Genomic DNA, 13,728 nt, shown 5'->3' on the forward strand with positions numbered 1-13,728 from the left:
TAATAATACGTGAGCACTAAATGAAAATAAATGAATTGTGAACTGCCAAGAAATTTACATGTGAGAATGACATCTGACAAAAGAAGCAGTGATGTTGTGGCACACCAGTAGTGAAACTGAGGCAGCTGTGAGAAAAGCCAGGACACTTTATGCTTCTCTTCCGACCTGAAGGCACAACAAGTATTAAAGCATGTGAGAGAAAATTTCTGCTAGTTGACTGGAAGGGACCAATCCACAGTTCATTAAGCAGCTGACACTGGACATTTGATACAGTCGCTCCCAAGGGGCTTAGCAAAAGCAATGCCTAAATCAGGAAATTTGAGTTTCTCACAAACAAGGACATATTGGTACATCCCTACGTAAGCTCTTGGGGAATTAAAATCTTAGCTGAGGGTGAAAACTAGTACTGCCACCATACATAACTTACAAGTTGCCAAGCATTACACCAAGTTGCTTCTGATTCTAGTGGTTAGCACATATATATGGGTTAGGCAGGAGAGAGCTTAATGAAGAGCCAGAGGTTCCCCATGCATAGGCTAAGCCAGACCTTTGCTTAGCTTGGTGCAGCAACAAAAAAGATCCAGAAGGAGCAAAGCAGCTTCCCAGGTGTCTAAGACTTGTTTAAAACAAAAACTGAGCTCACTAGTGTGCAGGCAACAGCTGGAGTTGCTTATTCAATTATTCAACAGGAAGTACCCTAAGGAAGAACTCTGTTCCAACCATTTCTCCCTGCCTTGGACATCTGAATGCCTCCTTCCTTCCTTTATCCAAACACTGTCCGTAACTGAAGAAAGAATCCACCTGAACAGCAGCAGCAGCAGCAGCAACAAAAGATCTAAATTCAAAGCTAAGTCTTCAGATGCTTGGTGAACATCTGCAACTTTTCTTATAGATCATGTGAATATTTGAATAGCCTGGACCTGTTGTATTCAGATTTCAGTGTTACTACACTCAAGGCATGTTTGCACTCCCTCTTGTGTCTGTTGAGCAACACAAGCTGTTTAATGTGCATTGGAGGGGATGTCCCATAGGAATTCTATGGAAGCCTGTCCTCCTTTCCCCCAACCAGCCCTGAGCTGAGCCTGCTGGCACTCTGCTAGACCCAACATAAAGTGCCATCTGGGGCTCACATATGGGCATTTGATAGTCTGCCACTGTCAATGCCTCCTGGGTGGAACCTACACCTGGAAACCCACGAGGTGCAGAAGGGCCTCTTGCTATTGACATTGCCAAGGTGTGCTGCAGTGAATCCAGCACATTGATCAAGTGCCAGGGTGAAGGAAGAACGCCCAAATATCTACACATCTGTTCACATGCAGCTCTGTGTGCATAGGAGAGGATGGGCCGTCCTTTAAAAAACCTTCCTTTATTCCATCCATTAATGTAATTATGATGCTTTATATACATTAGGTATAACTGTTTAATTGTACACTGAAATGGAACGTAACAGACCCGTTTTGAGGAAGACAGAAGTCTGTTGGGAAAGATCAGTAATTGGGAATTAAGAACATGGTGGCATAGGTTTTCTTTTAAGAACTTATGGATTTATGGAAGTATGTATGTTTTTCCTTTTGTTTTTATTTTATTATTTTTGTTAATTTTGTGTGTGTGTGTGTGAAGTAAGAAAACTAATAAAAAGCATATAAAAAGAAAAAAGGAAATTAACTTAGAACTTAGAGATTAAATTATCTCTGCTACTCTGCCATGAGGTGTTTAACTTTAGATCACATGGGGAAGATTCAATTGCAAATCTCCATTTTGTATGAGTTGGACTTCAGTTTTTGTTCTCAAGCACCCTAGAAGAAAGGATGGAATGCAGGCTGTGGTAGAGACAAAGCTATGTTTCAGTTTTGTTTTGAGTAATTTAATATTCCTAAGATGCTGTACCTATGCCTGGACAAGCATATGATGTTATGCAACTATTTGAATGTAACATCATTGTTCTGAGTGTCTGTTTTCTGTTAGTAAAGCTTTGGAACCATATTTTTGGTCTGGACAATTCTTATTTCAAGAAGAGCCCATTTTTATCCTTCCTATTTCTTCCTAAAGCACAATATTAAGAACCACAATGCATTAACAAGCAATGTGCAAAATTAAGAATGCTGATTAGAAATAGCAGTTAATATGGAAGGAGAGACTACAGGCCAGGAATCCATTTTACACCAATTAAGCAAATGTGAGAACAGGCGTTATCATCAAATGTAACCGGAATGCTTAATCTCGGTGGGTTTTTATCCTGTCCAAATAATATTTAAAAGGAAAATCTTACATAGCAATCCTTGGAGAGAGCAAAGGAAAATGGCTTCGGGAAGCTCTTAGTGGACCACTGGGATCCATAAAGGGGAGGAAAGGAAGAACATTATTCTATGAGCTATATGATCATCCTGACGTCGTGGTGCTCATGGCATCTTCAAGAGAAGCCTCGGATTCTCAAGAGGATTGTTCTAGTAAAAAATTTAATTAAAGTCACACACAAAAAATGAGTTCTGTTGATCAAAAGGAAGAGAGGTAAATGAAGCCTAGCTAATGAAATTACATTATATTGCTAGCAGATACTAGTAAGGCTCCAGGAGCACAAGGCTCCTGATAGTTCTTAAGTGCCATCAAAAGAAACCTGCTTGTTTCTGTCTCAAGGGCAAAATGGCCTGCTCAGTTTTGCATCACTCTGCACTAGCAAACATTGCCAACGTATATCCAGATGCATCTCAGCAACCATGCAGGCTAGAATCTTCATTTCCCCTTAAAACGGTGGTTCTCAGGACCCAGAACCCTGGTATTTATAATAGTAGCCATTCTCTATGGTATGTGTCAATCTGAGTTCTTTGCTCTGTAAGTGTCTTTTAGCTGTGCAGAGAGATGGGCTGATCAGTCTCTTTCTGGCCCATGCCCATTTCACGTGGGCTCATTGATGATTTCATTCCATCCTGGTTTTGAATTGATTTAAAAAATGAATAAATCCCTATCAAGATACACATTTAAGTACACATTTTCTGATTAAATATATATCTCATTGCACTCACTTCTAAATGCCTTTTCTTGTAAGATAATAATTTTCAAGGCACCATGGTACATTTTTGAGCTAAGGAATGTATCAAAAAATTTGGAAAAGTATAATTATATTGTTAAAGCTATGGTTTTCCCAGTAGTGATGTATGGAAGTGAGAGCTGGACCATAAAGAAGGCTGATAGTCGAAGAATGGATGCTTTTGAATTATGGTGCTGGAGACTCTTGAGAGTCTCATGGACTGTAAGAAGATCAAACCTATCCATTCTGAAGGAAATCAGCCCTGAGTGCTCACTGGAAGGACAGATCCTGAAGCTGAGGCTCCAATACTTTGGCCACCTCATGAGAAGTGAAGACTCCCTGGAAAAGACCCTGATGTTGGGAAAGATGGAGGGCACAAGGAGAAGGGGACGACAGAGGATGAGATGGTTGGACAGTGTTCTCGAAGCTACCAGCATGAGTTTGACCAAACTGCGGGAGGCAGTGGAAGACAGGAGTGCATGGCGTGCTTTGGTCCATGGGGTCACGAAGAGTCGGACACGACTAAGCAACAATAACAACATAATTATATTATACATCTGTGTAACTAGCCTAGGAAATGTGAATGAAGCTGGTTTGCTTTAAAATGCAAACGAAAAGTTCCTCCACACCCAACAGGTCTGCTTGCCAGACAATGCCATGATCCACTTTCACCTTTAACACTGTAATGTTTCAGTGGGAGATTGTGCAGATATTGTGCCTGCCCCCTGCTCTCCAGACTTTTCCACCCACCCGATCCTTTGAGACAAGATTAAAAGTCCTGTTTGGTGTGAGGTGGTGGGGCGGGAGGCAAGATCTGAACAGGAGGCCATCTCACCGTTTCCCATTGCATTGTTAATACTGCATTTTAAGTCCTTTGGACTGCAACCCACTGTGATCTACAAATAAGCAGTTCTGCCCTGCAACAGGTAATTTAGGCTACAGTTCGAATCTCACTTACCTGGGAGTAAGTCCCATTCAGTTCAATAGGGCTTGCCCCTGATTTGGTTAGGACTACAGCCCAAATGGCCTTTTCATCTCTTCCAGTGCCCAAAATCTGCTATGTTTGTACGCTATCCATTTATGTCAAGCAGACTCCTCACCTTTAGCAAATGGTTCCACGGTGATAATTTCACTGCTATTGCCTCGCCCTGCAGCTGTCACAGCCACCACCCAGACACTGTATTGCCGATTCCGACTCAGATTTGGGATTCTGTAGGAAAATGAGTCAGGAGTAGCTTCGAATTCGCTGATTACCTGTGATAGGAGAGACAAACATTCCCAAACTAAGGTAAATGATGTACACAAGAGTCTTTACCTCTTAACCACTACAGATTGGGAAAAGTAACGTATTTATAATATTTAAACTTGGTCCTTCTTCAGAAGAAGAGCTCAGGGGGGAGGCAATATAACTAATTTGAAAACCAAACATCCATTAAACAGTAAAAATTACAATTTAACATCAGCCATAAAACTATAGAGCAGCAACTATTTAAGAAAAAATTGAAATTGAAGCATTTCCAGAGAAAGCTTGAGCAAATAACCGTGTCTCAAGCAGGCATAGAAACAAAAAAAGTGGTTTGCAGCAGCTGTAGCTCAGAGACAAAGCCATTCCAAAACCAGGGTGTCCACCCCAGAGAGCACCCTCTCTTGCAACCCCACATTGTATATAACTCCTGGAAGCAGCATACTGAGAAGGGTCTCTCTGACAGGTCGTAACCTCCAAGCAAGACATTATAGGAAAAGATGCTCCTTCAGAAATTGGTCCTCAGTCATTCAGGGCTTTATATATATCATCATCGCCAACACTTTGAATTCAGACCAGAAGTGTATCGACAGTCAGGGCCATTCTTTCAGAACCAGTGTGATAGGGTTCAGTCTGGCTGATCGGCTTAACAACCTGGTTTCTGCATTTTGCATTGGCTGTGGCTTTCAAGTTATCTTCATGAGCATCCATATGCATGGGAGGGTATCAGAGCATGGATTAGTGTGGCAGGTGATTGAGGGCAGGCACATGCCTGGGTTTGCTCTTGTGATAGGTTGCTTGAGCTGTTGTGACTGGCTTTTTGTCATGATTTTTTGGTGGCATGCTACTTTTTAAATTTATGCACTTCAAATCCAGCATGCCCTAAACTTCATATCTTCACTTTGTTTTACGCCACCATTTTGGGGGGTCGCAGTTTTTGCCTGTTTATATCACTTCTAGTTATCTTGATAAATCAGAGGCAACAGATAGACAGAAAAGCACAAATACTAGCAGCTCACCAAAGGCACTAACGTCCCTCAGAACAGAGAACCAGGACACATCCCGGTGTCAGCACCAATGCCCATCCTGTTGTGCACCCTAACAGTCTAGACACTCAGTTCGGGGAACCTGAGTGAGCAGATTCTGGAGGGGTTACTGCTTCTTGGCCCATATAGCTCCCCACCCACCCTCTCACAGTCCCATCCTGAGACCAGATCCTACTGTGGTGGGGAAAAACGGGGTCCCTATCTATCCCTAGCAACAAAGACACAACACAGGCGACAAAACTATGATCTTTATTGATGAGCATGTGGCTTGGAAGAGATCCTGGAAAGGAAAGACAAACATAGGTCAGTTTGCTAAACGGATGACCCAGCAGGACTTCTGTGTGATGGGCATTGAGAGTGTTCTTTACGGCATCAGCCCACCCTTCGCCTGTTGTACAACGACCTGCCGAGGAGCTTGCAAGGATACAGGAGCTTGCCTGGGCAACGTTAATCTTGCAATAGAATGGATAGAAGCATCCTGGTTGCTGCTGCAAGTTGCAGGGCAGGTCTCCCTTGTGGTCTGCGTGGTACGGGGTATATCCTGGTCTGTGAAGAGCAAGGGGAGATAGACAGAGCAACAGTCAGCATTTGAGGTACAAAGTCCCCAAACCACCATGTAGTTGTTTGTGAAGAAATGAGAGAGGAGGGTGGGTGGAGCCACCAGTGTCAGCCAGTGCCGATGCCCCACCCCGGAGGCTCCAGAGACAGTGATCATACATACCCATTACTCTTTGAGGGTTGCAGGGAAACCATGTGTCCAACTGCATGGAACCATGCTGTTTGTTCTGCTCCATGCACCCGGCCTGTGATCCTGTAATGCAGGAGTGCTCATGAATCTTTGGCCAGCAGTGGCAATGATCTGGCATTTGCCAACAGACAGCTTACCTGTATGCAAGGATGTGTGTCTTCCCTGGGCGTGGAACACACTGCTCCCCACTGTTGGGAAGGAACAATGTGTTAGAACAATGCAGTTCAGACAAGAATCAGAGTAGGAAAAAGGGTGCAGTATGCATTCCCCCTTCCCTTGCTTACCTCTGTGGGGCGCTCTCTGCTGGCATTTGAGTTGTTCCAGGTGCAGCTGGTGTTTGAAGTCCCCAAGGACCTGTTAAGAGTTCTAGGAAGAGAAGCGTTAGCCATGTCCTCAGGTTCCCAGGCTGCTTTGTGCAAAGAATTATTGCTAATACTTCCATAATTTCAAATTGTATTAATTATGGTTGCAAAATGAGCTCCTTCCATTTTACAAAATTGGTGTACTGCTTACTTGAACAAAAGACCTCTGAATGGTTTACAAAAGGAATAAAGGATCTGTCTATTTTAATAAAGTATCCTTTTCAACCAGACAAAAACATAAAAATAAAATAGCCTCGATGAATGCTAAATATAAACTCAGCTGACAAAGACTACTCTACATATTGTATAGCAATGGACAAAGTACTAGGGTGGAGGTAATCACCAGACCTTTCTGAGAGTGAGTCATTGCTGTTTAGTGGGGGGTGGGTAGTGGGGAGGGAGGTCAGCATGGTGCAAACGCAGCAGCAGGAACACCAAATTGGCTGAGCTGGTCTGTTGCCACTGCACTGACCAGAACACCACCTTGCCCTTCTTCCTGCAAGGGATGGAAGAGTAATTGAATTCAGCATGCATTTAAAGCATCTTCAAAATCCTCATTCTCCAAAAAGGTGCATGAACTGAAACGTAGTTAGCTTTCAAAATCTGGACTTTTATTAATTTTGTGGTGCATTCCTTCGTCCAAACAATGTTTACAAATATGCATATGTTAGTGGAAAGTGTGCATAAAAATGGAGGTGTTATTGACAATAACATACAAAAAAGCATTATATTAGAGGGAAATACTTGCAAAAATGCATAATTAGTCAAAACAATATAAAAATGTGTTTGTTGGGATAAATTTCTGCTAAAATGCTGATGAATTTTCAAGAGGATTTTTGATATTATTATTATTATTACTGCTGCAAAATGTGGAAAACTAAATTTAACATTGGAGCAAGAGAGAGAGATCTTTCCATCCCTGCTCCCTGCCAGTAAACAGCAGCAACTCACTTGCTGGGAGTTCAAGTAACCACCTCTGCCCTGTGCTACTGATATGGCCCCCAATTAGCATAGGTTCTTTCATCAACTCTTGATAACACTTTTGTATTTTATGTCTTTAATGTAAAATATTTTAAAGTGGATGTGTAAAGTAAGGCATAGGAAAACAGAACCGAAGCAGCAAAGGCAATTTCTTATTTAGCAAGGGGGGAAAGACATAACTTTAACGTTTCAGCCTTTTGAGATGGCTGGCACAGGTGGCACATGCACTATTTTAGTTCTTCTGAAGCAATATAAACCCAGTTCAGTCCCCCCCCTTCCTCCCCCCTCTCTTATCAGGAAAACATAATGTTGATGTGAGATCATCTTATGCCACATCTTAATGCAGAATGGAAGATGAGAACCAGCGGAATAAATTAACCCACAGCAAACTCTAGACACACTATCCTTTTACTGCACTGTTCCACTTAAATTGCTCCATCCTTCCAGACTTTAACCTACACACAGAGGAGGAACAGTGGTTTTATTGCAGTTAAGTGACCTACTTTGGGAATGCAACTTGATTAAACCAGATTTCTTTCCAATGGTGGATATGTGGGCTGATTCAGACGCTAACTTACCCCTCTCCGGCCTGGTGGGGCTATGCAGAACAGCAGGGCACCACGGCATCTGCAGCCCTGCTACTCCCAGCCTGTAGCTGATGCTGCCACATAAAGGTAGCCAGGCAGGCTCAGGACTCAAGGCCCTTCGCATTCTGCTGGCCTCTGCAGGTGGAGATCTTGTGGGTGGCGCTTCATTTGCCCCACAAGTTTGGCAGGCAGGAGAAGCAGCTCCATGGCAGCAGAGTGACCCTAGCATCACCTCACAGGAAGAAATTGGCAGGGCTGAGACCCCTCAGCCCAATCCAGTCGTCCCTATTCAGCCCAGCACAAAGCAGGCATGAACTACTCTGTCAAATAAGTTCCTTTGGCATCAGATTAATGATTAGGTAGCACAGTTTTAAGACCTCCCAACCCGCAAGCCTCTGATCTAATTGCTCCTTGGACTATAATTTGTAATTTCTGGCTCTTTTGGTTGCTAAGATGCTGTTTTCAGTGATGAGATGTGTTTTATCATGGTCTGTTGTCAGTAGAGATGCAGCTATGATGAGAGTTGTTGCTTCAGCATCATTTTGCAAACCCTCCATAAACTGTAGAAAAGTACAGAGTTAATAAATACATTTCTTGTATGGAAGGGGATCAGGCTGGATGACCCACTTACGAAGTTCCGAAGAGCATCAGAAACGCAAGCAGCAGCAGCAGCAGCAGCAGCAGATAATGGAAGAGCCAAGAAACAAATTGAATTAAGTGTCACAGCGGTCCCTAGTGGCCTGCTAGAAACATCACACTTCCCTTAGTTGAAGCAATGATGCAAATGCTACTATAGCAGGGAAAGGTGTTGGAATTGCTAGAAGTTCGTAGGCAGTTTTTCTGAAAGCGTTAGACAAAGTTCCAGTTGTTGCAGCATCAACAAAACAAACAGACCCTCCAAGTGTCCCTGTTTCCCAGGGATGTCCCTGATTTAGAGAAGCCGTCCGGTTTCTGATTTGATCCCGGAATGTCCCACTTTGGCTTAGGATGTCCCTCTTTTCATTGGAGAAATGTTGGAGGGTATGGAGTTAGCTGACCTCCGAGCCATCTGAAGGCAACCCTGTATAGGGAAGTCATTTTTAAAAAAATCTAATTATGATTATTATTTTTTATATGTTAGAAGCTGCCCAGAGTGGCTGGGGCAATCCAGTAAGATGTGTGGGGTATAAATAGTAAAATTATCATTATGAAATGGGATGTCCCTATTTTCACTGCAGAAATGTTGGAGGCATAAAAAAATATAATTTGAAAGTAGCTCAAACGTGGCTAAAATGTGCAAGCTGTGCAAATAAGCTTAACATGACGAAGTGGGCGGTGGCCGAGGGTGTGTGTGTAATGTATTGAGAATAATACCTTGGAAACAAAACCCAGTTACTGAATGTACTCTCTAGTGGTTAATCTCCCTCTAATATATTCCAACCCCTGTTTCAATAAAGAAACAAGGCAAGAAAATATTTCAGGAACATGCCTGATAAAGCTAGAACCTGCAGTGCCACCTGGTGGCTATTATAAGGCACAACAAATGAAGTTCTTGCTAAGCATTTAGAACCTCAAAATCACAATGGAGAGAAAAAAATGCGTTCAATAAATCTACACACTCTACGAGCAATAGCAAATTTGCTAACAGTCAATATTGTAGAACGGACAGTTACATTTTCTTTTAAAGGCCTTATGTCATCTGGGTTAGCATAGCAACTGCTGTTAGATTGAGTTTATCAACCTCATTCAAGAACAGGATCTCTTGCTGCACTCAGAGGTCTCACAGCAATAAATAATATTACCGGATGGATGAGGTGAGAAAAACAGCTTAATAACATTTTAATCTCAACAGGCCAACAGAAGGCATTTTAAAAAGTGTTTAAATGCTTTTGACACATTTTAATTTTCTGGAATTTTGTTATGTTTTTCTCCCCCACCTGTTCCAAAACTGAGCAGTGATGTTTGCCGGTAAACTGCAGATTACCAAATGCTATATTCCCATTCCAAGTGAATATAAGAAATCCTCTTGCATGTCCCTTTGCCCACAGACTCACTGAGAAATCTTGGGCCTGGAAGGTTCTAAGTGTCCCTGCACATGTGAACTCAGCATAGTTCAGGTAATAGAAAGTTAAATATACAATACATAGAGAGCAATAACATTTTACGATTCTAACTTCTTGTGCTGCTTTCACTGCACAGTCTGCAGTACACGTAGAGTGCCTTTCCCTTACCCATTAATACACACAACCAGCCCCCAACCAACACTTGGAATGAGCGCATTGATTGCAAGTACCTATGAATTATCTTGCCGGACCAGTCCATCTAATCTAGCCAGGTACCTTAGGGTATTCAAAAGCACCACCAAATTGCTCATCACTAGCATAGATGGAGAACAAAAAAAGTGGGGGTGTCCATTTATTTTCCATATTTAAAAGTTGATTCAATTCTTCATTTGTTTCTGTTAACCTTTGCTTTCAATGGGAGACAAGGCTGCCAGAGTTAAGTGGGTCCCTCCCTTCATTTTGCTCTCCAGCAGCTGTGCAGGGGGTTTAAATTGTCCACAGACAGAGCAAAGGTTTTTCATTAGACCCTGCAACCCAGGAAATAACTACAGTGGTACCTCTGGTTATGAACTTAATTTGTACTGGAGGTCCGTTCTTAACCTGAAACTGTTCTTAACCTGAGATACCATTTTATCTAATGGGCCCCCCTGCTGCCGCCGTGTGATTTCTGTTCTCATCCTGAGGTAAAGTTCTTAACCCGAGGTACTATTTCTGGGTTAGCGGTGTCTGTAACCCAAAGTGTTTGTAACCCGAGGTGTTTGTAACCTGTGGTACCACCGTACTACAAAAGGAAGGGATTTTGCTTCCCAGTGCAGCCATATCCCAGTTGCAAGTTATTTAAAACCCACAGATTCTAATGGCATGGCTTCACTCCTTTAGTGTCTGTGGGTAATTTACAGTGCAGCCTTATTCAGAAGTCTAAACTGAATTCAATAAGACTTACTCCCATGTAAGCATAAGAAGAGCCTGTAGGATCAGGTCAGTGGCCTATATCCAGGACAGCATTCTGTTCTCACAAGGGCCAACCAGATGCCTGTGTGAAAGCCACAAGCGGGGCCTGAGCATAATAGCATAATAGTGATTTCCAGCAACAGGCATTCAGAAGCATTTATTGCCTCTCATCATGGATAGTAGTCACTGATAACTTTATCGTCCCTGAATTTGTCTAATCCTCTTTTAAAGGCATCCAAGTAGACTGCAGCCTCAAACACCCAATAGCCATTTTACAAGGTACACTGTGTTTATCCACTCTTCAATCCCACTGGGCTCTGAATGAATGATGATGAAGAAGTTACAAATGAGAAGCCTGCTATTTGTTTGAAACTCTGATCATTTGTTTTGGAATGCATGAAATTTGGTTCAATTTTTCCCATTTCATTCATTCCAAGAAGAATACAGACTCCTAAGAAAACAACCATACAACTATGGTTATGGCACTTCACAGGTGTCTTAAACTAAGACATAGAAATCAGATGGTGCAGGTTATCTTTTGCATTGGGCAGCTGAACTCAGAACATCATTTCCTTTCCTTTCTGATCCAGTATGGAGGAGTTTGGATTTGATATCCTGAAGGAGTCTCAAAGCAGCTAACATTCTCCTTTCCCTTCCGCCCCCACAACAAACACTCTGTGAGGTGAGTGGGGCTGAGAGATTTCAGAGAAATGTGACTGGCCCAAGGTCACCCAGCGGCTGCACGTGGAGGAGTGGGGACGCAAACCTGGTTCACCAGATTACGAGTCTACTGCTCTTAACCACTACACCATGCTGAGGAAGAGTTCTATATAACCTAAGATATGGTAAACCCTTGGACGGTTAAGTCCAGTCAAAGGCGACTGGGGTTGCGGCACTCATCTCGCTTTCAGGCCGAGGGAGCTGCCGTTTGTCCACAGACAGCTTTCCGGGTCATGTGGCCAGCATGACTAAACCACTTCTGGTGCAATGGGACACCATGACAGAAACCAGAACGCATGTAGAATTGGCGGAAATGACTGGCAGAATCCGAGACCAGGGAGAAGAGTCGGTGGAAGAAGATTGGAAGAAATTTAAAGACTACTTACAGAAATATTGTAAAATTAATGAATGTTAGAATGATGTTGGATTGAAGTTAAGTGGTTTCTAGCTGTAATGGTATAAAAGAATATGGAAAAATTGGTTTTTAATACGTAAAAAATTAATGTTATAATATATCAAGATTAAAGATCAGGATTAAAAAGGAGGGAAAGGAATTGCTGGACTAACAAACTGAATTGAAATACAAAAGAGGGTGGTATGAGGAGGTCCGGGAAATAAGTAAATGTAAGAGAAGTGATGAAAAGATGGAATTGTTTTTAACTGTTTTTTCTTTTTTTGTATTTTGTATTTTGTATTTTTCCTTTTTATTGTTAATTTTTCCTTTTTATTGTTAATTTTCTTATTAATGTAATCTCTTTCTTTTTTTGAAATTTTAATAAATATCATTTAAAAAAAAGAAAGAAACCAGAACGCATGGAAACCTAAGAAAGTGGTTAGCAAAGTTGTTTCCCATGGAACACTTGAAAACTGTTGAGGGCATTGGCAGACAACTTAATGGGTTTCTGCTTCTTGTAGCAATCATAATGCACTGTGCTGTGGTTTTTAACTGTTATTTTTATTGCTTCTTTTATTTCTTATATATTGTACTCTATTCCATAGAATTCAAATTGCAATGCAATGAAATACTGTGCAGGAAATGAAAGAAGCAATTAAAAACAATTAAACATCAATATGACTATTTAGTGCAATGGATATGCTGTCTCCCAGCGTCAACCACAAATCCACAGATACACTGTGGACAACCTGAACGAAGCTCACAGACCACTGGTGGTCTGCATACCACAGTTTGAGAATCCCAGACTTAAGAGATCATGTTCTACATTTTGAAAAATTATTGATCCTAAGAGAAAACACCACCACCAACTATCATTTCAATGATTCATAATTTTTTTTAATCGTACTGGTCTGTTTAGATCAGGTCACTTTATATCAGAATTGGGAAAGATCAAATTCTCATGTATTTCTACTCAGACCTTAATCCCTTCCGCCTTCTATGGTACACAGAATGAAGGCTATTTTGTTTTTTTATTCGCTGTTCATCAAAATACTATTGATAAAAATTGGTGCAAACATGCACGGACAACTATAATGAAAATACACTTCAAAATATTTTAACGTTGTGCAAAAATGCAAATTAAAAGATGCATTGTCTAGGAGAAGGCTTTCATCTAAAAATCTGCCACCCGCCATGGCTCATTATTAATAAAAACAAAGGCAGTGTCACGATGCTCAATCTTGCTGCGTTCCTCTGACAACTATTTCATATGCAAATATGGCTATCTGCAAGCACAGGTAATTCCAATACTGTTATGTTCTGCGCTGTGTAATTCACTTCACCAGGGTTTCCACAACGAGTATGCCAGTCTCCAATGGTTGCATGTAACCACATGAGCTGTCCATGAGCTGAAGGAATCACTCCCTTTTTTTGTCCTTTCCCCATGCCTCCCTCCCTTTCCTCCACACCTGTCCTTATTTGTGCCCTCTGGCTGAAGTGCCCTTCAACTTTGATTGTGCTTCTTGCTTGCCAGAGTGGAGGATGCAGAGGGTTAGGGGTATGTGTGTAGAAACCAGCCTACTGTGCACAGGGAAAATGCACATCCTTGGCCCTCCACTGGCGAGTGGC

At 41.9% G+C, this 13,728-nt stretch overlaps 1 protein-coding gene across 1 annotated transcript in view; it reads right to left on the reverse strand.

The window, feature by feature from the left end:
* Positions 1-13,728, reverse strand: part of DSCAM (DS cell adhesion molecule) — a 321,009-nt gene that overhangs the window by 55,836 nt on the left and 251,445 nt on the right. Inside the window, exon 21 of the mRNA XM_081004411.1 lies at positions 4,126-4,279. Within this exon, the coding sequence (XP_080860537.1) occupies positions 4,126-4,279 (154 nt within the window). The remainder of the gene's footprint in view (positions 1-4,125; positions 4,280-13,728) is intronic.

The sequence above is a fragment of the Podarcis pityusensis genome (genome assembly GCF_964106645.2).
Source record: "Podarcis pityusensis genome assembly, chromosome: 4".
Taxonomy (NCBI): domain Eukaryota; kingdom Metazoa; phylum Chordata; class Lepidosauria; order Squamata; family Lacertidae; genus Podarcis; species Podarcis pityusensis.